Genomic DNA, 23,596 nt, shown 5'->3' with positions numbered 1-23,596 from the left:
GACAGAGCCATCTCAGGCAAGGAGATGCAATGGAGATCCAGGCGGTGAGTTTTTGTGTACACACACTCATAATATCACACATGCATCAGTGCTAATCATGCACAATATGACCCCTTTCTGAAAGGGACAGTGTTTGTTATCTCTCTGCTTGAATAAAAGCCACCAGATCAGATGAAATATAGTGGATAAAAGTATATATTGACATATATCAAGACATTTCCTTGTGTGTTTCTGTTTGCCGGTTTGGATGAAAAGTAGATGAATCACTTCCTTCTTGCACCTCCAACTCACTTTTTTCATGTCATTATGCATTCATCATCCTCAGTCTGTGCTTGCAGGATTTACAACAAACTCCCTGAGGTGACCAAAAAGAAGGAGGAGGAGAGGAAGAGGCTGGTGTTGGAAACCAACAGACTGAGGGCAGAGGTGTTCAAAATGGTTAAGCTTTAAATCTCACTCTGCTTTTTTTTTAAGGCTTATAGATTTTAATGAGTTCCACCATTAAAAACAATATTCACAGTTTTACTTTTATTTACATGTATTTGTTTAGCTTCTGTTAATCTGTCATAAAAGCCAACAATATTCATAATGTACAATGCCAAGTTTAATATACAGTATATGGTAGATTAGTACACAAGCTAGAGCAGAAGAGAAATAAGATTTTTTTGCTGACACTTTACAATAGTTTTATTTGTTAACAGTAGTTGCAGAAACTACATCAGGTAACATGAACTAACAATAAAAAATACTTTTACAGAATTTATTAATCTATCATTATTTTCTAATACATTAAAAAAGGTCAAAATGTTAACATTAATGTACTGTGAACACGAACAAGCAACAAATAATTATATTTTTATTAACTAACATGATCAAAGATTAATAAATATAATATACATGAAAATGTATTACATTGCATTTTGTTTGTGTTTGCTAATGCCTTAACTAATGCTAACAAATAAGACCTTATTGTAAAGTATTACAGATTATATTTATTATTATTATTTTTTTTAAATATCCTAAGATCTGATTATGTGTTATTTGTTACACCTATGTTGAAACACCTATTCCATTTTACTAAAACAAATCCATTATTGCCATGTAGCAGGCAGGTTATAGTCCCGAGGCACTATAATGTTTTGCATTTTGTTTCATAAAAGTGAATTAGAGGTATACTGATGTGTGCAGAGAATGAGCCAGGTCACATATTGTGGTTTCATCAAATAACTGTGATATAATCCAAATTTGGCCAGTTCGTGTTACAGGGAGCATGACAGCAGAGGTTACAGCTGATTAAGCTTGGTAAAAAGCACAGCTGTTCATTGGAGAATGATTGTGGAATCCATTTGAGGCTGTGAAAAAAGCAGCCAGAATTAAGCAAAATGAAACTTTACACAGACATGCTTCTTAGCTGAATATAGAGCAGAACAGTAAAATATTATAGTGTCTTTTTTTCAGGACCCAGATAATGTAGTTAAGTTAGTAGAATGTAATTAAAAGGAGAATTCAATTAAAGATTGCCTGGTTTAATAGCCAAAATTAAATTAGATTCAGAGTTTTAACCAAGACTCTGAGAGATGTTTGTAGTCCTTAAGCCTGGAAGAGAATTATCTTTTTCCAGCAGTGGGTTCCCTCTGGAATGTCTAATGAGTATATTCAAGAAAATAATGTTTCTTGAATTATGAGTAAATTCAAATTTAATAAAAAAAAGGGTTTGGTTTTTGTCTTTTATAAAGACTGAAAAGTTGGAGAATATTCAAGAAGTGAAGTGGGAGAGCGAAAGAGGGGACTGGCTATAAATAAAATGTGTTCTTTAAAAGCTCAACTTTCTATCTGTTATCTAGGACAGTGGTGCTCAAAGGCCCTCTGTTGTTTGAAGGGAAACAAATTCACTCTACATCTTAATTTGATGTGGTTTTTGCATTTTCATTTAGAGTTATATTATTTTAATATATAAATGATTTATTAATTTAACTACTTCAGTCATTTTGTGGGCCCCCTTGGAAGTTTGCTGAGGCCCTCCTCGATGAGAACCACTAATCTAGGATATGAGTTACAGTATGTGCTTGACTATAGCCCTTATGTAGCAATTTGCTAGTGACTTACCTTTTTTAAAGAACACCTAGATTTCAAAATTCCTGTTTGTTGTATATGACAGCGCATCATTTTTTAACAAAACGTGAAAGTAGCTTCAAATAGCGGCAACCACAGACTTGAAAACCACATTCTCTAAAATCCTATAAAAATTCATGAAGGAAAACACAGCGAATTAGTCTTTCCGGACTGGCCTATAAATTGACGTCATGACCGAATAGCTGACAGTGAACACTCTAAAGTGATCCTCCAGACTGACCTTTAATGACCACCGTAAGGACAGACACACCTGAGGCTTTTGTCTCCTAATGCGTTCTGTCACAGCTGTCAGCCCAAGTGTATCAGCAGAGATGAAACTTGTGCTGCTCTGTGAAAACCTTCCCTCCGGTTAGAAACAGCAAGTGCTATGTGCTGCCAGACTGTCTGATCTCACCTTGCTGAACTTTTACCTCTGTACTGAGGTGTCAAACGTTATATAGAGGCTCATGAGGGGCATTCATGCAGAGATCCAACTGTGCTTCACAGCAGATTGGAAATGATAATATACAACATGAGCATTACATTTATCTTGTCGGACCCTTGTGAAAACCCACTTGAAGGGATAGTTTACCGAAAATTTAAAACTGTCATTATTTATTCACCCTCATGTAGTTCCATGTAGACTTTCTTCGGTGGAACACACAAGGAGGCAATTTGAAGACTGTGCTGGTCATTTTTTCCCATGAAATTACAATTAATTGGGAATGAAGCTTTTTGCTTTTTTTAAAGGAAAAACACTATAAAACAAGTATAAATATATTTGAAGTTGTCTGATGTCATGTGATACATTTAAGCTGTTATTCATTGATAATCTTTGCCCTAGCTCTGCTTGACAGAACTAAACATGTCAGTTTTGATCCGTTTCACAAAACTAGTCTTAATGATTAACTAACTGGACTTTGAGGTTTTTGGACTAGCTGGTTTTTGAATTTGGTTCACAGACTCAATGATCCAGTCACAGCAATTCTTGATGTAACAGCTCGGAAGAAGAAGAGATAACCAGTGAATGACATACATTTATCACCCAAAGCCCTTGTATGAATTCAGAAGACGTATATTGTACAAGTCATATGGGCCACTTTTATGATCATTTTATGGTACTCTTGCATCCTTTCTGAAGCTTGAAAGCTCCTGTCCCCATTCATTTTAACAGATTTACTAGTACATTCTGCAGAATGTCTAGTTTTGTGTTACACTGGGTAAAAGAAAGTTGTACAGCTTTGGTACAACTTGAGAGTGAAGAAATAGAGACAGAAGTTTCTTTTTTAAAGCGATCACATCAATTGTACTTACCTTGTCTTCCAGCAGAGGTCAGTATAGTTCTTCAAATGAATCCTGCCTATCAAACTACTTTTTGATATCCAGATTAATTCCACTTAAGGCTGATTTATTCATGCATTCCTTTTGTTCTTTTCGGTGACAGATACGGTCCTGATACTTAGGGGACGCTTGTGACACAAAGGAGGTTTTGTGTCAACAAAACTTTCCCTGTTTTTGATGTTTAGAGTGTTGAATTCCACAACAGGACAGCTTTCACTGGTATTTTGGATGTCTTTGCTGACAGCCTGATCCCTGGATGCCTAAAACGAGTGCTTTTGTAAAGGAGAAATCTCTTGTCGGGGTGTGTTGTTTTAATGGGTGTCAGGTCCTGTGAGGCTGATAGTTTGTCATGAAGTGTCTAGCTCATTGTCTCCCATGAAGCCCTTCTGTCTCTCAGGCTTGCACCTCCTCTGTGACAGTGATGAATTCTTGATAAGTCAGGCTGAAGATAGAGAGAAGCAGGTGAGGGGATAGATACAGTGAGTGAGAGAGAGAGTGTGTGAGAGAGAGAGAGATGCCAAAAGTTTATATAGACGTTGTTTTGTAGCTCATAGTGTGCATGACTTTCTGTCTCTTATGTGTGTCCTGTGACATACTTGTTATGACAGTTAAGGACATTGAAAATTCCAGTGATTGATAATGACAATAATTATCATGATAAGCAAATTGACATGTACCTTAGAAGTTTCGTTACAATTCGGAAAAAGCATTAATTCATCTCTTTAAAATGTCATAGTCTGACTGAAATCATACCAGTCTGGTTTGGCAGTTTTTTTTGCTTCTTCCAGCATGTGTAAATGTTAATCCAATTGCAATGTATATTTAATGTATATTTATATATTTACTGTATGTAATGAATATATACTGGATGTATATTTAATCCTTCTTCAAATATTTGATTGTGTTTAATACTTTCACTCAGCATCTCATTAAAGTGACAGTAAAGACGTTTACAGTACATTGTTATTACAGATATGCAGCCTTGGATAAAGACTGTAGCTTGACTACACAAAGACCTGCTGTAGTTCAATTATACAGTAACGGCGCATTTAACGTTCTGTGCTTACTGAGTTTCTTGCTTAATTAATCTCAGCATCTTTGTTTTAGAGTTTACTCTTGTTACCACTAAAACTTCAAGGAGTACAGTAGTTTCAAAATGCTTGATATTTGGCCAGTTTCAAACATAATGTTCTTTATCACAGTAAATCGGACATGAACTATTAAACCAGTGATGTGACTATTTGTGAATGATCTAATGGCTAAATATTTAATTTGCTTCAAGTTTTAAGTTGGTTAGTTCACCAGATATTAGTCAGATGTTTAAACTGTTTCACTTTTACTCTATGGAAAAGAGCAGCATGAACATTCTTCTAAACATCTTATTTTGTGTTCCACTGAACTCATACTGTCATACGAATTCGAATGACTGACTTTATATAAAAAAAGTTATATGATCTTTTTTTTTTTTACTATTTTTTAAACTATTTTTAACTTTTTTTAAACTAAACTATTCCTTTAAGAGTTGGCAAAAATCAGTAGTTCATGACAAAAGTTTGTTTCTCGAACAAAGCATTTCAACTTTTTCTAATCTACACTGGAATGTGCAGCATCAAAGATAGCCAAGGACAAGAGAACCAGGCAGAAAATAAAATGAATACCTCCGAGGAGGGAAAAGCCATGATAGCATGATGTGGTTGGAGCACAGATAGCAAGTTATCATTGCTCCCGGGGGAGATGGCCACCCAGGGGGACAGGCAGGGAGAATTCTGGGTAATCTGTAGATTACACGCAGTCACTTCCCCACTTCCCCATTTCTCCACCACTTGACCTGAGCGTGCAGGTGCTTTTACGAACAGGCTGCTTGCCTGGTTGTAGTTTAGTTAAAAGTTTCCTCTCCTTTTTTCCACAGAAACTGTTGGATCAGATTCTTCAAAGACACGGTGACTGAGGGAAGTGCCTGTCCACAAGATTCATATCCCCCGTGTTCACCTTGCCTGAGGCAAAGTGCTGAAGACAAGGAAGACCTTTGCAGCTTCCTCCTGAGAGCAGAGATTGGCTTTCTGATGCATTGTTCCAAATATAAAACACCTTTTTACTGGACCTGGGGTGAATCCATACGACCATATGTGCTGTGCGATAGTTTTTTTTTTTTTTTTAAAGAGAACATGTTTGATAATACAGTATAAGAAAACTTATAAGACTCTTGACCTGGTTGGAGTCTGTTTTCTGTTGAGAATGTGCTGTCAAATAAACACTACAGAAGATAGCATGTAGAGCTAATAAAAATGCAGTTTTAAATTATATTTTACATGATTTTTTTTTCCACCAGTGGAAATTGGTTGACCTTATCTAAAGAATGTTTAAACAACCCATTACAACGATTTATTACGTGCAGCTTGTTCTACTCTTGAAATGATAGCAATTTTGTAATTACTCAACTATCAACTATGGTCTCAACCATCAACTATGGTCTCATAATCTCAAGTAGTTATTTGAAAAAAAAAAAAAAAAGAAAGAAAGAAAATGCAAGTGTTGCCATTTTTGAACCTGCTTTTATTCAGATTCATTATGCAATTTTCTCCACATTAAAATATGGACATTATGCTCTCTTTCTTTAATAGCCAATTTCAGTAAGTGACACAGCTTGGTAATGTTAAAATGCCATGGGATGTATGACAAAAAGAGAGGGGCATATATTCCTCATAATCCTTTGCCCTGGAAGTGTCAGGGTTTCTGGTGTGGAACGTGAAATTTGGGGTAATAGAATTCAGGAGAGAACAGTGTAACGGGAGATTAGTCTGGAAAGTCAGTGATCAGGTGTTAGATGACAGATTGGATGACATGATGATAAAGGAGAGACAAGTAACTTAAGGGTGGAAAACTCATCTTTTTTCAGCAATCAGAATTCAGAGCTGGTTGTGGTGCTTTGAAAGTCTCATGAAAGGAAGAGCAAGCAAATATGCTGATTTAAAAATGCAAAAATGTTAACAAGTCCTTGAGTCTCTGAGGTCAGTATGCTACCTGCTGGAAACCTAGAGAGAGTTATTATAGAGTGCCTTGCATACCGAAAAGGAAAAGGGAAATGACCCCATTAAGAAAATGAATAATTTCCTTGCAAATAAACTCACAAAATATGTAGAGCCACAAAAAGTTTCTGACTTTCTGCAACAGTATTATGTAGGCAAAAATTGACTTGACATTAATCATATAATATTTTAAATGTAGTATGATGTTTAATTTAAAATGCATCGTAACCACAGTACCATTCAAATTGCACTGAACTCATTCATGTCATATCAAGCAGAAGCCATTCACAAGATTGAGTGAATGAGAATAACACTGTGACAGTGAAATCTGACAAATCTGATAAATATATTTATTTATTTTAAAGGCTACACATAAATCATTGACTACAAACACACAATAAAATAATACTATCCTGAAATTAATCCGGAATGCAAGTCAAAAGACTGAATGGACCCTATTTACTTTGCTTTCTCAATAGACAGCCCACATCTTATTTTATATAATAATAATAATAATAGACTAGCATGTACTTACATTTAAATTAATCATTTGATACAATACATTTATTGTGTACGTTTTTACATTGTACTTACATGTAAAATACCTTCCTGTCAATACATCAGTAATTAATTTATGTAGTTACGCCTACATTTATTTATTTATGCATAAGTACATAGTAGTTAGACACTTTATATGAATTGGGACAATAATAATTATAATAGATATGATTATTGATATTATTAAACTATTTTTTACACATAAATCATTGACCTAAAATAATGCTTGAACTAATACTGTCATGAAATAATTAGGAATGCAAGGTTAAAGATGAAATATTATTCAAAAATATTACATATATACATTTTGTTTATGAATACTGTTTATAAACAGTATTTATGAACGGTTTTAGGACCCTGAATGAATAGCTTTAGGACCCTGCAGAGCCCCGCTATAAAACACGTGGAGATTCAAGCAGCACTCTTCCAAAGAATCAACACTTCACCAAAGCACGAGACCAAACCGCATCTGTTCTTAGCTGTCCGTGTGCTCTTTGCTTTTGTTTACACTCTGCACGTGTGACACGGGACAGTGTGAACACAGTAGACCATACGATTTAAGCAGTACTGGCTTTGTAAAGTTCTCCTGACAGCTCTATCGCGGGTCCGTAGACCACCCTCCCCTATCTCCCCTGTGGATTTAATCGAATTGCAGGAAGTCCCTCACATCCTCTCTGCTTGCGCTGTGTCTCTCTCTCTGTGTGTGTGTGTGTTTGTGTGTGTTCCTGTGTCGGTATATTATGAAGATCTCATCATAAGGAGCCGGGCATCATGAGGATCTACCGGCGCATGGAGAACTGGTGCCTCATGGGCGGACTGCGCGCGTTTGTGCTGCTGATAGTGGGACTGGCAGCTGACATCTCCACTCATCACTCACCCGACGGTAAGAGACACACTTCATATTAGTGCTTACCTTACTGTACACATTTACTGAGTAAAACTAATATAGAAAGGCAATTACTGTAAGTTCATTGTTATTACATGCGCCGGGGTAGCAGACCTTTGTGCCTTGTCTACCCCTAAAGGGTGCATATTCTTATCCTATAAAGCCTTTAGGGGTGTACCTTTGAGGGTATTGGCCCAGTGACAAGGTGTACCCCTAAAAGTTACTTTTGAACATTTGCTAAAAAGGTTCAAAATTAAGATTAAAGCAATCTGAAATATGTGGAAATGAACACAGTGTCCAAAATTTGAAATGATATCCAATAATAACAACAGTAGTGAAATGTTATAGGTCAAATATTGAATTTTAAAAGCATGGAAGAGTTTGGCAGCTGTTTGAATATATTTTTTTGATTTAACTCAGTTTGTGAACAGAGCACATGAATAAAACAAGAGGAGAGATGCTGAATGAGATAAATAGGAAACCTTGTGTGCATGAGGATGAATAACAATAGCAGGAAAGAGCAACCCAGTCTCATAAAAATACGTACCTCTGCGTACATTTCTGCAACACCGTTTTTACGTACCTTACTGCACGTTTCGCCGCAGTTTCAAAGGTCGCTAAAAGTTAATGCTCTGTCGTGTTGGAAATATGCCCTACACCAAACCCAACCCTAAACCTACCCGATAGTGTTAACAAATGCAAAACTGATATAAAAACACTTTCATTGATGCAACCGTGCCCTTTGAACTTCTTTATATGCAGATTTTAGCTGTTTTGTTGAACCGTAGTTACACGGGATTCGAACCGGAGCTCCTCACCTCTCAAGTACATCTCCGTACTCCGTGAGCTACCGAACAAACCTATCGTTTATGAAAACCCATTGATATGAAGCTGGATATGTGCGGTGCTAACAATCAAAAGCATCAGTTTTCAAATCTCCCAGCATATTAAAAATGTTTTGAAGTCACAACATAATACTCTTCAAGTAATTGTGCGAAAATTACGCTTTATTAATCAAATACACAAAATAATGATCTTTAAAAAAGCATCATATGACCCCTTTAAAAATGTTTTGAAGTCACAACATAATACTGTTCAAGTAATTGTGCGAAAATTACGCTTTATTAATCGAAACTCTGTAAATCATACCCCGTGTGAAAATAATTTAAAAGGTGTCGGAGTTTTACTGCCTCTAGTGTTCATTTTTTTGGAAACTGCAGTGATATGTACTTATTGGTACGTATTTCGCGTCTTGCAAAAATGTGCCCCCAGGTACGTATTTGCCATGAGACTGGGTTGGGAAAGAGCAGAGATGCACATTTACATGTGGCTTTAGGAGATATGTTCAACAGTGACCATTTAAATGTGCTGACATCTGGTTGTCCTGTCTGTGTATATTAATTAAATGAATGGCATTTAGAAAAAGCTTGTGTTGGACACACTGAGATGTACACAAAGATGTACCTTTAAGTGTATTGCCCAGTGACAAGCTGAATCCCTAAAGGTACAATGAAATATTAATGAAATAATATTTAAAAAGTAATATTTTTAATGTAATATTTAATAATGCAAACACAAAATTAATAAATATTTTAAAAAGGCACTAGGTAAAAACATCTGTACATCATTGCATGCTTCTTATTGCATTATTTCTCATTTCTTATTATTTCTTTGTATTTATTACTTTAAGAACAAATTAATATGCACTTGACAATTATTCACTTTACAGTCAAAGATATTGCATGACAATGTCAGTACTCCACAGTTTTATTAGGTTAGTGGGATTAGGTTTTAAATAGGACTTGATTTTGGCATGTACATGTGCTGCATTCATTTCAGTGTGACATGATTGACACAAACTGTGTGTGTATGTTAATCATTAGGTTAGTTAGGATTAAGTTTTCTCTTTCACCTGCAGTTTTCACCATTTAATTCATCAGATCATTGTTCCTACACATCTGTTCCACACGTCTCAGATCCTCTCCTCCTCTGCTGTCTTTTTCACAAGAGCGCACACATGCTCCTCTAAGCTGGTGTTCAGGAAGATAGTAATTACAGCAAAGGCAGGATGATAATACGTCTTTGAGCTGTGATTGCAGGGGACTCTCGAAACTCTCACTTTGATCACAGCAAATGAAACAGAATGCAAACAAAAGGATCCTGTGAAAAGTCTGTTTCTTATATGCATTTTTTTTTTAAAGTTACTTGATTTTTGTCTTTGTGTGTATGGATTGTGTGCATGAAAGTGGTTTAGCCACTTAGGGGCACTGTCTTGAGGACCTTTTGAGAGCAGTACTTTGTGCTTAATGCCAGATACCTTTGTGTATGCGAGTATGTGTGTGTCTCATATTTCCTCTTGTTAGCACCTCATTCCCAGCACTGACAAGTTCCTGAAGTTAGCAGGGCTGACATTGTTTCACCGTATCACACATGACAGCAAAAAGTGCCTAGAGCCATTAAAATGCAATTTGAGACTATCCATCCATGGCTAATTTGTTTCTTGTGCTGTGTGACTGTTTGTATGTGTGTGTGTTTATAATATGCTCATCCATGGTTAAAATCCTTATAATCTGGTGGAGTGGGTGGAATTGCTGATCGTAATCCCAACTATTTGAATTCTGTATCCGATTTGAATGGCTACTAATCACTTAAAGTTGCTTTGCATGGCCAAACTCTATAGAGACAAATTCAGTAAATATGATGCACCCGGCATTTCAGTGCACAAACCTCGTAATAACAGAACATCTCTTTAAATGTGATGTTTGCGTATGTTACAATACGTCTATTGTTCATGGCAGCACTTAAAAAGAATGTCATAATCAGGCATAAATGAAGACACATAGTCAATAGAGTTGAACAATGTTGACAAAAATGATATATTGATAATGATAAATATGAAAGTAAAACCACCAGTGAGTGGCGGCATGTGACAGTCTTGTCAGTGAGTCATTGTGTCATTCAGATGTTTGGATCACAGTGGTGCATCAATGCTATACAATTTCAGCAAAGTATGCCAGATTATAGTAATCTGCCACATCCTCCACACCACAGTGCTCTGAACCAGTCCACAAAATTGCATTTACTGTTTTTGAGGCACGTTTGTGCTGTTTTGCAAAATTGTGTATGATTTTCATAATCCCTTCTGTGAATCGGATACTAAAACAAGACAGCATGTGGAAGTAAATGGCGCTGTCAGTGTAAAAATATGCAGTCTACTCCACTTTACTGCAATCCTGAAGATTTAAAGTTTGCGTTCTTTTAATTCAGCTATGAGGTGGTCACGCCATGACGTATCAGTCTTCTGTTGGTCACACATCTTCACATGATTCGAATTCTCAGGGCAGAGTTCACCAAACTTGGAATCCAGTGAAATTCACATAAGCTTGCGTTTCCTGTCTCCCGCATCCACATTTGTACGAATGGAAGTCAGTGGAATGTGACCAACCCTAGTAAATAAAGACAAGGAGGAACGTATTGATAAAATAGTGATAAATTTGGTGGGTATTTCTGCTGAAATCTACAATTCCCTTCCTGTGTATGTTTCTTTTTCATGTGAGAAAGAGATAGCTAGAGACACTCATGTAGATTTTTTTGGATAATGCAGGGTGGGGTGACGTGATCACCAAACTCTGATACAGTTTTTCCACACCCTCTTGAGCTGGACTATGTGTGTTTGTGTGTTTCTTTTTAAAAGGATTCAGGTCTGCCCCAGCAGTCATGTGGATCACCTCACTATGGCCTTGGCCTCCATGACCAATCAATTCTCCATGAGGGGTCTGGTTTTACCTTCTGGAGAGTGACACACTAACACACATAAGCCAATTATCCAAATTTACAGGATGATCAAATATCTCTTGTGGATTAATGTAAGGCAGATGCATTCAGTCTTACGTTCATCACAGCTTTTGGTGTTATAGTATAAGGAGCTGTACTGAGACCACTTTCACTGTTTCTGAGTTTCTGAAACAGTTTTGACATGTTTAACACACCCCTGTTGTTCTCTGCATTGATCCAAAGCTCAACGCCACACACACACTCATTCACTGATTGGCAGAAATGCAAACTTATTGATTCTGGCTCAGACAATAGGGATCAGTTTGTGCAGTCAGGTGGTACAGGTCTAAGCTCTTTGCACTCATTAGTCTTTTGCTGTCATTGTGCATGCCGATTTCTCTAAGTGTACAAACATGTCTAAACGTCGGACATATTAGACACAGCTAAGCTGTCTTCAAAATTTGGTTTATGTATTTGTGTTTGTGAATGTGTTGCATTTGTTTAGAACTGTGTTCATGGATGTATATTTAGTTGATAAAAAATATACTTTACATTGTAGTCTATTTGATTCTTCATTATGTGAAGAACATATGAGGATTTTTTCTAATATGCGGGCTGTCACGGTTCGTTGTGGCAAGGGAGAACGCAGGAGTCTCAAACTTCACTTGAATAGAGTTTAATACTGAAAATGCAGGGTAAATACAACTCCGGAGCAAAATCAAACAACTAGTAACAAAGTTGACCGGACAAGGAATGAAGGAACAAACAAGAACTAATATACATAGGATAATTAACAAAACAGGTGCATAGAATAATCAATCAACTCAACAAGAACAGGAGAATGACCATAAAAGGAAACTCAGGAACAAGTTAACGAAATAATATTTAAAAAGCAATATTTTTAATGTAATATTTAATAATGCAAACACAAAATTAATAAATATTTTAAAAAGGCACTAGGTAAAAACATCTGTACATCATTGCATGCTTCTTATTGCATTATTTCTCATTTCTTATTATTTCTTTGTATTTATTACTTTAAGAACAAATTTAAATGCACTTGACAATTATTCACTTTACAGTCAAAGATATTGCATGACAATGTCAGTACTCCACAGTTTTATTAGGTTAGTGGGATTAGGTTTTAAATAGGACTTGATGCATGTACATACATGTGCTGCATTCATTTCAGTGTGACATGATTGACACAAACTGTGTGTGTATGTTAATCATTAGGTTAGTTAAATAATATTTAAAAAGTAATATTTTTAATGTAATATTTAATAATGCAAACACAAAATTAATAAATATTTAAAAAAGGCACTAGGTAAAAACATCTGTACATCATTGCATGCTTCTTATTGCATTATTTCTTATTTCTTATTATTTCTTTGTATTTATTACTTTAAGAACTAATTTAAATGCACTTGACAATTATTCACTTTACAGTCAAAGATATTGCAGGTGAAATTCAGCTATATGGAAATTGCATTTGATCCAATGATATGCATTTAGTTATCAACAATGTGCAACAATGTCAGTACTCCACAGTTTTATTAGGTTAGTGGGATTAGGTTTTAAATAGGACTTGATTTTGGCATGTACATGTGCTGCATTCATTTCAGTGTGACATGATTGACACAAACTGTGTGTGTATGTTAATCATTAGGTTAGTTAGGATTAAGTTTTCTCTTTCACCTGCAGTTTTCACTGACAGAGACTCCCTGACATTACCTCCCCCTCCCGGAAGGCACGTCCCGCGCCGTAACATATCCACCGGGGAATGGGGGTGGGCACCCAGGGCAGATATGGGAGCTCAGGGGGCCATGGCGGGACAGGTAGTTCAAGGTGCCATGGCGGATCAGGGAGCTCGGGGAGCCACGGAGGAGCAGGGAGCTCCGGAGGCCACGCCGGAGCAGGGAGCTCGGGGTGCCACGGAGGAGCAGGTACTCCAGGAGGCCATGGTGGAGTAGGGAACTCAGGAGGCCATGGCGGTGCAGGCAGATCAGGAGGCCATGGCAGAGCAGCCTCCGCGGCCCCAGCCCCCGCCTCTACGGGTGGAGCCCTACTACCCCCCCCCCAAGAATACTTGGAGAGGATAATGGGCTCCAAGGCCCTCTTGTTGGTGCGGTATGTGGGGGTTCCTGGCGTGGGGTGAGCTGCCGAGACGCGACGTGCCTCAGAGGGGGCTGGACGACGAGACATTTCCTTTATTTCTTCCACTTCAAAATCTGAATCATTTAAGAAAAGGACGAGATTAATCAGCTCGATCAGGGGATAATCACACACGGGAAGATCGCAGTGGATCGTCTCGTCGTCCAGCCCCAGCTGAAAGCACGCACCAAGAGCGGCGTCGTGCCAGCTCAGCTGGTTAGCAAGCTCAAGGAAATCCTCCACATACCGCTCCAACCTCCGACCAGCCTGCCGCAAACCCCCACAGCCTGTCCTCAGTCCTATGAGATTAAAAATGAATTGTTTAATCATTTAATAATTTAATAAATCCGTCTATCTATCTATCTATCTATCTATCTATCTAATTTGTCTGTCTGTCGGTCTATTGCTTATCTGAGATCAGTTTTCCTGCTTTCTTGCAAATTTTTAAATGAATATTGTATATTATATTACCAGTATAATTCAAATGTGGCTATAAATGCAGTAGTATATTAGTTTATTAAAATAGAAAACAAATGTTTCAGATTTATATATGTACCCCAGGATAAATATGCGGAGATTTGCCAGATGGATGCTTGGCAACGGCGTTCTGAATCCGCGCTGTCTGAGCTTGACGAGCGCGCCGCCTCGCTTCCCCCGTCTGCGCGTCCTGAAGCGGTTGATCAGCGCTGCAGCTCCCCCGACAACAATGTCCAGCAAAACATCAGAATAATCAAAAACCGGTGAAATATCGGGTGGTGTGTACTTCCGAATGTCCGAATGTCCGACTCCAGCAGGAGTCCTTAACCTAAGGGCCACTGTTTAAAGAGGCTAATACCATAAGATGCCACTCATAGTTAGCCTCAACCATGTAGATCTTCCAAACTCTCATTTCTTTCCCCGTCAGAGAGCCTCAAAATCATAATCTGTAGCTACGCATCGATACCAGTGAGCTCAGAGAGTGAGAGAATGACAGGCAGAGCCAGAGAAAGAGATTATTATGGCAAGGTCATAAAGTCTATAGATTCTCTCAGTCAGTAATCTCTCTTCATTCACACCATCACACCCGTATTAGCCATTTACCAACACACTCACTCTTTCTATCTGACACACCCACTTAATCTCCAGTTCTCTCGCTCACTATCGCACTTTCCTCTTTCAGTCTCTCACTTTTTGTCCCATTTCAGCAGCTGACTCTCAAAGTGCTGACGCTGCTTTTTCAGGCTGTTAGGAGAGAACTAATGTATTCAACTCATCCACTTAGAAACCTGAAGACGCTGCAAACAAGAAACTTATCATTAACTTGTCTGCCTAGTGGTAGAAGAAAGTCCTCATTACTGATTCTGATTTTGAGATGTTTTGGAAGTGACTGGTGAGAGGTTTATGTCAACTGGATAGTGATTAAGTAAGACTGAACTGTGCCCGCTGATCACGGTGTATTCTTTTAGTGACTGGTTTTGCTAAAGGAATTATGCAAATCTGGTAATTTGCATAATTTACGGTTTTATATAAAGAAATATTATAAGCAAGCAAGAGTATTTGCTCTACATGTGGTTCATTAAAACATACTTAACATGCACTTGTGCTAGTTTGACAGTAACAAACTTTATCGAAGTAGCATTAAAAAAAAATTTTTAATGTTACTTTTATCATTTTAAAGAATTATATCTTAATTTTTTACTCCACTACATTTCAGAAAATTTTGTTTTGAAGTGAAGAAATTGACACCACTCTAATGTTCATTGCATGAACAAATGATTATTTTGAACTGATTCTTTTGATTCGCTTGAGGCACAACAGAGACACACTCTGATGTCCACTTCATGAACAAATTATTCTTTTGAACCGATTATTTGGGTGAAATCACATACTCTCTGAGTAGGTACTTGAATAAGTAATTACTTTGTAACCATGTGTAGTATGAATGGAATCTGGATGTATTGCATTGGTCATGTTGTCATTTTCATGTGAAAAATATCAAATACGATCAAATACATGGATATAAAATCTGAGTAGAACATGTGTGAATAATCATGCCTGTCAGTTTCCGAGAATTTCACGGAAAGCTTTTTAGACATAAAGAATATAGTAAAAATCTCTCACATTGGATTAATTTACACCATTACAAACATGTGCAGCGATTCCCACACATGTAATTAAAATTCCCACATAAAAGCAGCTAAACATCTTGGACTTTTCCTTTGTGGTCTGTTCAAAAAAATTAATTGGGCTTTGTATCAATAAAGAGAATATGACCACAGTTAAACAAATAATTACTGTGCAGCAGCATCTAATTTGTGCATTTATGGTATGTCTTTTTTTTATTATACCGCAGAACTTTGGTTTATTTCCTCTCTTTGGCCCCAAACCTATCTAACAGAGCATCTATAAAGCGCTCAAGCTTCATAAGATGGTGAACTGATTAATTGTTTGGCCTGCTGCTATCCGTGCTGTATTTAGTTAGAAGCCTCAATGGAATTTCATTATGTTCAATAAAACATATCCGTACGCGCATGCCGCACACCCACATTCTCTGGGGTTTCACGCTGACACTAGACTAATAAATCTGGTCAAGTCATCAGGTCTTGCTTCAGATAGCTTGTACGTGACATGGGCGTGAAGGGAAGGAGAAAAAAAGAAGGAAAAGCAAGCAGGAGATACACACAGCTGCATTCCAAAGGAATGCTAAAGTTACACACTTTAAGGACAACCGAGTATGAATTTTACGATCTTATAGAATAGCAAAGTGTCTACTGGTTGCGTATTTAAGAATTTCGGCATAAAAAGTACACTGTCTGCATACTGTGCATCAGGGATTTATGCATATAAGTAGAGTGAAACAATGACTGCCCACTTCTTCAGCAGTCATTGGTTCAGGAAGTATTTTTCATGTTAATGTCCTCCATAGGGATTCTAAAAAAGCCATAAACCAAACCAAACAACCATAAGATGAGCAAAAATTTATTTGAACATTGGAAAAAGCAAAGCTAGACAATGAACTAAGCAGACCATGATGTAATCAAATACAAAAACAATGACAATATCGTGCATATTCATTACCGTGATATATCGCATTACCGAATACTGGCACAAGTCTAGATGCAATATAAAACTATTAATGTATCATGTAAAACTATCTATGTAGATTTATTACAGGTATAAAAACAAAATAGTTGATGTTTATTGAAAAATAGTCAAATAAATTTGAGTTGTTTGAAACTGTAAGAATGCTATTAAAAATTGAAATAATGTTGACTGACAAATTCAACTGAAGCATATACCATTGATTTAATAACTTGCAGAGCTCATGGTAGGTCCATTTTGAGATTTTATACATTGTTTTTAAAAACCTGTTTGTGTGGAGAAAGTGAATGTGATGTTTACTTCCCCACTGTTGCACTCTATTTAGATGCAGGGAAAGTTTTACCTAAGTTAGACACTATGTGCAAAAACATTGTTATTTACAGATTGGATGGTGTGTGAATACTGGTGACAATGAAATGCCTTGAACTCTGGTAGTTTTGCTGATATGGTGTGTGACTCTGTTGCATTATGACGAGAAGTATAGGAAGGTTTTTTTTTTTTGAAGTCCCTTAAATACCATGAATAGCACATTTGATACTATCATTATGACATAATTATTTGATACTACAGTAAAAATATGTGTGTGTGTGTGTGTGTGTTTACAGAAAAAAACAGTTTATTGAACCTTTAGACAAAACAATTTAATTAATTAATTAATTGACTGTAATGCAAATCAATGAGAACTTTTTTTTAACAATATAGCAAATTACTTGCATAAAATGCATATAAATATCAGTTGTCACTCTATATCTTCCAGAAACAGACAATAGAAGGCGTGTAGTATGTTGCGTTCAACGGGGTTTTCAGCAGATTTTTTATCATTTTGATAATTTAGAGTCCTTAGAAATTAAATATGATACAGTAGGATGTATAGGGTTAAAGCACATGGTTTAATTATCTGATGCCATTTTTCAAGTGTAGTTTTGATGCAATATTTAGGATTCATTGATTCAGTATATTATCTATTCATCTATCCATGTGTGTCTTTAGTTTATTTATTGTAAATAGATATAATAGATATAATTGATATAAATCATGACAGTCTTTCAATTTAATTTCATTACTCACTTCCCGATTACGCACAAATGTTAGCTTTGTTCTAGTGTGCAAAGCCTCTTCCTGAATTGAATCCATCTTGGACAAAGAGAGCAGAAGGAGAATGATAATGACAAACAGGAAATTGGGTCTGGGTAAAGGAAGTGTGGGAGTTTGTGCATATGTGTGCTTGTGTGCTATAAATTATATCCAAAATGACAGGATGTGCACAAACACATATTGAAATGTGAGTGATAGCTTCCCACTGGGGAGAAAAGACGTTTCCAGAGTGCTTTGCCACTTCCTGTCTCCCTCAGAATGCTGAATCATGGGTAATAATGGGTGTCTGACAAACCAGCAGCGGAAAGCTATGAGCCCAGTGTGCCCTGCAGACCAAATATGTGTTATTATGAGCTGACAAGATTCTCACTGAGTATATATGTTCTCTATTTATGGCATACTAGTGCACTAAGTATGTGTTTTCAGGAGCTGCTTGGTTCCTATAGTGTCTCACTGCAATTGTGTAGTGATCATATAATTTTGTTCTACTCTATTTGAGGTTCAGTATCTTTGTTCTGACCTTTAAAAAAGGTACTATATTATAGTTGTGATACTGGATTGTAATACAACAGTACTTGGATTTAATCCATGTTTAAATCATTGAAAGAACTGTACTGAATAATTACCATATTCATGCATTTACCACAAAGAATACAATAGAATTGCCATGATACATGGAAATACCATGGTACTTTTTTAATGCAGATGACTGATATATGAAATGCACTACCAGTTTTTAGTGATTTTGAAAGAAGCTTATTTTGCTAACCAAGGCTGCATTTATTTGATAAAAAATACAATAAAAACTTTTAAGTAGAATTTAAAATAACTTTTCCATTTCAATTTATTTATATTTTAAAATATAATTCATTTCTGTGATGGCAAAGCTGAATTACGTCAATGTCACATGATCCTTCAGAAATCATTCTAATATGCTGATTTGCTGCTCAAAAAAATTTATAATAATTGATAACCAAATCAGCATATCAGGAAGGATTTCTGAAGGATCGTTTTTATATATCATTACATAATACTTCAGTGTGACCAATTAGACCAAGTTTTCCAGAGAACTTTCTAATTATAAATATAACAAATGTAAATAGAATATTAACACTTTTTTTTTCTAAAAAAAAAAAAATATGACAGGTGTTTGTATGTGAGTCACAGTGAGGGAGAGAAAGAAATAACTAAGGGAGGGCTTACGACCCTCAGAGAGCTGAGAAAAAAACATGTTGTGCTGTCTCTCTCTCTCTTACACCTCCTCATCATTTCTTGCTCTCTCTCCGTGTCTGTCGCCCTCATTCATAATGGATGCCGTAGTGTTGAGGTTCAGCTGAGGATGGAATGCTTTGGCCCTGTGGGGGCACGATGCTTTCACTGAGGGGAGAGAAAAGAGAGAAGACTTTTGATTTAGACTGATGACGGCAACTACACTCACGAAACACAGAAGCCAGTCAATCCAAGTTTATCATTCTTCTCATTACATGCCAGTTTAAGAAAAAGAATGAAATTTTGTAATAAAAAAGACCAAAACAGAAACATATTCATCAGTGGCCTCAAACTTTTAGTTGTATTTAAGAAATACTGATGTCAAATTATGACATGGGCTTAGTATACTTATTCATACACTGCATTCTTTTTCATACATTATGAAAAAGTTTTCAGTCAAATTGTAGCCCAAACTGGAATGCTAATTTATCAAGCATTCCTTTGATTCATCATTGTATGCACATAAAAGTGAATATATTTAATTTAATCTCCCAGGGTGCCGCCATGTTCACGATCTTCGTCTGTCAGAGTTTCCTTATGAGTTTATAAATTGAAATTTCCGACATCATGTGCTGTTCTGTTGCACATTTCCAAGTATGACAGTAAAAATTCTGACTGTCTGATTTGAGTGGAAGACAGCAGTCAACTGTCAGTCAACCTCCTTTATCTTTATACAGAAATTTCTTTCAGTTGTTGAATACATAAGCTTTTTTTTACATAAGCACAAGGATGTGGGTTTATGTGCTTGATGTAACAACCACTGTAATTCATACTATATGTAGCAATGTGTTAGAAACTTACATTTCAAAAGAATGCAAATTTTTTCTAATTTATAAATTGAAATTTCCGACATCATGTGCTGTTCTGTTGCACATTTCCAAGTATGACAGTAAAAATTCTGACTGTCTGATTTGAGTGGAAGACAGCAGTCAACTGTCAGTCAACCTCCTTTTTCTTTATACAGAAATTTCTTTCAGTTGTTGAATACATAAGCTTTTTTTTTACATAAGCACAAGGATGTGGGACTGTCATTTATATTATGGAAAAAAATTGTTAAAGTACTGTGAAACGCTGACCTCTCTACAACATAAAATTGCAAGTTACGTTGCATGGTAGCAAGTACCATATCTGCCATCATAGTGTGCAACAGTTGGGTTTTTGAAGTAAAAATTACCGTTTATTTTCTCGAAGAAGTAATTGATTTTTAACAATGACTTAAAGGGGTCATATGATGCGATTTCAAGTTTTCCTTTCTCTTTGGAGTGTTACAAGCTGATTGTGCATAGATAAGATCCCTGAAGTTGCAAAGACTAAAGTCTCAAAACCAAAGAAATATTCTTTATTAAAGTTAAGACTCTAGAGAGCAGTGTGTGTGTGTGTGTGTGTGCGTGCGCGCGCGAGCGAGAGCGAGAGAGAGAGAGAGCGCGAGAGAAAGAGAGCGGTGTGTGTGTGTGTGTGTGTGTGTGTGTGTGTGTGTGCGTGCGCGTGTGAGCGAGAGAGAGAGAGCGAGCGAGAGAGCGCGAGCGAGAGAGAGAGAGAGCGAGCGAGAGAGAGAACATTAAAGCATGTCAACATATTCTGTTACACCAAATACACAAAATAAAGATCTTTAAAAAAGCATCATATGACCCCTTTAAACAGTAACCTTTAAATACAGACCTACCGTGAAGCCATCAGTCTGCAACTTTCAACTTACTATTTAAATAATCATATTTAACAGCAGAATTACTGGTGGAAAAACTACATTACCCATGATTTTTGTACCTTTGTCTTTTTGTCTGATTTTCAAACACTTTTTAATTTTTGCTGCAAATGAAAGTTTGTAATATTGTGTTTTATCTTGTAGCTGGTTGGTTTGTTTCACAACTTGTAACCTTTTAGAAAAGATGTTTTCAAATCCCTATGGGAAAAACACTTCCGGAACTAAGGCTGCTTTTTTCTACTTCAGAATTTCAATTCAATTTTAATTCACTGTGTTAGTTGCAGTTTCTTTGTAATTACTTGTGAAATTCACTAACAATTTCTGAGTGAAAATTGTAGTAAATTGCTTCCTATATCCTACACCAATTTTTTATCAGTGTAGTAGCCAGACGTTCTTTGAACGGTCACCAAATGTGACTGACTACTATATATCATTATTGTAGGCTTAGCATAGTGAATTGAGATAGCAACCATGGAATGCTCAATAATCGAATTTTGTTTATTTTTACCCTAAATAACCTATATAGTGCATCTTTAAACACAGACCTTATTTTATATGTAAATTGAAAAGCACCATCCTAAAATCCCATAATAAATCCAGAGGGAACCCATAAGTTACATACTAATTCTCTTCCAAGTTTTAGGACTACAAATTCTATTGAGTTAATGGCCTTTATCTCCCCATCTGTTCATGCTGGTCCTAATTCTTTAGCTTATAATTCCACCTTTAACTGTTGGTCATTTGAACTTCTTGTGTACCTCCAAAACACACACATACACACACACACACAGAGAGAGAGAGAGAGAGAGCTCAGCTGCATCACATATGTGTCACTGTTACTTCACTGCAATACTAATGGGAGCTTTTTTTTTGTTGTTGCTTGTCTCAGGGAGGCAACTAAAAAGTGTGCTCAACAAACTGGAACACTACCACACCATGGTACCGCTACTGCTGGAAGGAACAGAGCAGAGACCAATCAGCTGGCTCCGCTCCAGAGTAAGAAAGAACACTGTATATTGTTGCTGCATCATTTTTCACATATTTTCCTAAACCTCTAGAAAGTCATTTTCCCGTCCATCATGATGTCTCGTTGCTGGTGTTTATATTTTTTATATGAATTTTTTATTTTGAATAGCACTGAGTAGCATATATTCTTTTCAGATGGATAATATATTGAGTCCAGTGCAAGTTCACTTCAGTTCGAAATGGTATAACATAGGACTACGGTATAAATTAGTTCACAATGTATGACTACCATAGTCAGTATCATTATTGAGCCACAGCCTTTTAGCTCTAAAAGGGTCCTTTGTGAAAATGAGTGAAAGGCCTGACTGCCAAACGGCACCAGAGGCACGGAGGCTGAGTGATGAGGTGATGAATGTTGAAAAGTGTTTTGGAGTACATTAGATTAGATTAACTGCCTGAAGTCGTAGCGACATTGTCGGAAAAAGTCACGGGGCCTTTGTCATTAAGGCTTAATTGATTCCAGTCTCCACACTGAGTTACTCGAGCTCCAGTGAATATTACAGTCAAACGTCTTCAGTAGCTCAGAGCAATGTCTGACTCCGGCACATGGCTCTTAGAGGCCATTTCACTGCCCATTTTACAGTGAATTCATGTGTGCTCGGAGGCTTAGGCATTGGAAACTCAACTCCCAGAGCTTTTCATAACTGTCTGAAATGTTGGAAATGTCTTTAATGCATTGTTAGGGAAAAGTTTTGTATGTCATGAAAATGCAGTGCTAGAGAATGGTTGGCTTTGCTTTGCTTTTCAAGGTGATTGCGATTAAACATTTGCAGGTGGAGATTGAGGCTGTGGTGAGGGTAGCGTATTTCAGGCAGGAAATTCCACTCAGAATAAAGGACTTGTCGGCCTGCGCCACGAGAGGCCTGACTGATGGCCCAAAGCCATATCACTACAGCTGGAGTGAGGGAGGAAGATATGCTCTATCAGCTGTTTAGCAAGGAAAAGTAGATGGTCATTCTATTATAATAAAGGGAAAGTTGAAGAGTTATTCAGAAATATTTCAGGATCTGTGTGCACACATGCATTTTTTAAAGAGCAGGTCATATGGGTTTTTGAAAAATATATTTTTTGCAGTTTGTAACGTAGCTATCCTTCAATGTAAACAGTCTGCAAAGTTGTTAATCAAAAAAGTGCATGATAAATAAAGATATTGTCTCTCAAAAGAAAGATTAGACTCTGAACCGCCTTAATGAGTCGTCATATTTTCAAAATCCTCTGCCTGTTACCTATATACGTCACAAGGTAACACATTTGCAGGCTTGTGGAAGGGAGGGGTTTACAGACCTTAAAGGTGGGGTAAGCGATTTTTCACAACGTCGTTTGCACTGCGGTCTTGCGTTACTTGATCTTTTTATTTTGGTGCGTCAATTGAGTTACTTAGTATAGGAAATTATGATCCGCACTCACGAGAACAATCTTCTTTTTTCTTTTCTTTTCTTTTCTTTTATTATTAAAAACGCTTTAGAAAACTGATTCGGGCCGACTAGCAAAACAAACTTGTAGCCAATCAGCAGTAAGGGGTGTGTCTACTCATGATGTGGAGGAGAGAGGGTTCAGTGCACAAGACGGACA

The 23,596-nt window shown here is 36.8% G+C and overlaps 2 protein-coding genes across 3 annotated transcripts in view; both read left to right on the top strand.

Moving 5' to 3' along the window:
- The window catches only part of LOC107733107 (uncharacterized), a 14,878-nt gene extending 9,039 nt beyond the window's left edge, over positions 1 to 5,839 (top strand). For both annotated transcript variants that reach the window (XM_016544599.1, XM_016544598.1), the window contains exon 7: positions 5,363 to 5,839. In XM_016544599.1, coding sequence (XP_016400085.1) covers positions 5,363 to 5,401 — 39 coding nt within the window. In that variant the 3' untranslated portion in view covers positions 5,402 to 5,839. The remainder of the gene's footprint in view (positions 1 to 5,362) is intronic.
- A 1,639-nt stretch (positions 5,840 to 7,478) lies between these two features.
- Positions 7,479 to 23,596, top strand: part of LOC107733079 (disintegrin and metalloproteinase domain-containing protein 12-like) — a 109,200-nt gene continuing 93,082 nt past the window's right edge. The window contains exons 1-2 of the mRNA XM_016544575.1: positions 7,479 to 7,920; positions 21,888 to 21,994. Coding sequence (XP_016400061.1) covers positions 7,809 to 7,920; positions 21,888 to 21,994 — 219 coding nt within the window. The 5' untranslated portion in view covers positions 7,479 to 7,808. The remainder of the gene's footprint in view (positions 7,921 to 21,887; positions 21,995 to 23,596) is intronic.

The sequence above is a fragment of the Sinocyclocheilus rhinocerous genome, unplaced genomic scaffold (genome assembly GCF_001515625.1).
Source record: "Sinocyclocheilus rhinocerous isolate Xijiao unplaced genomic scaffold, SAMN03320098_v1.1 scaffold8, whole genome shotgun sequence".
Taxonomy (NCBI): domain Eukaryota; kingdom Metazoa; phylum Chordata; class Actinopteri; order Cypriniformes; family Cyprinidae; genus Sinocyclocheilus; species Sinocyclocheilus rhinocerous.
This window is presented reverse-complemented; position numbering and strand designations above follow the sequence as displayed.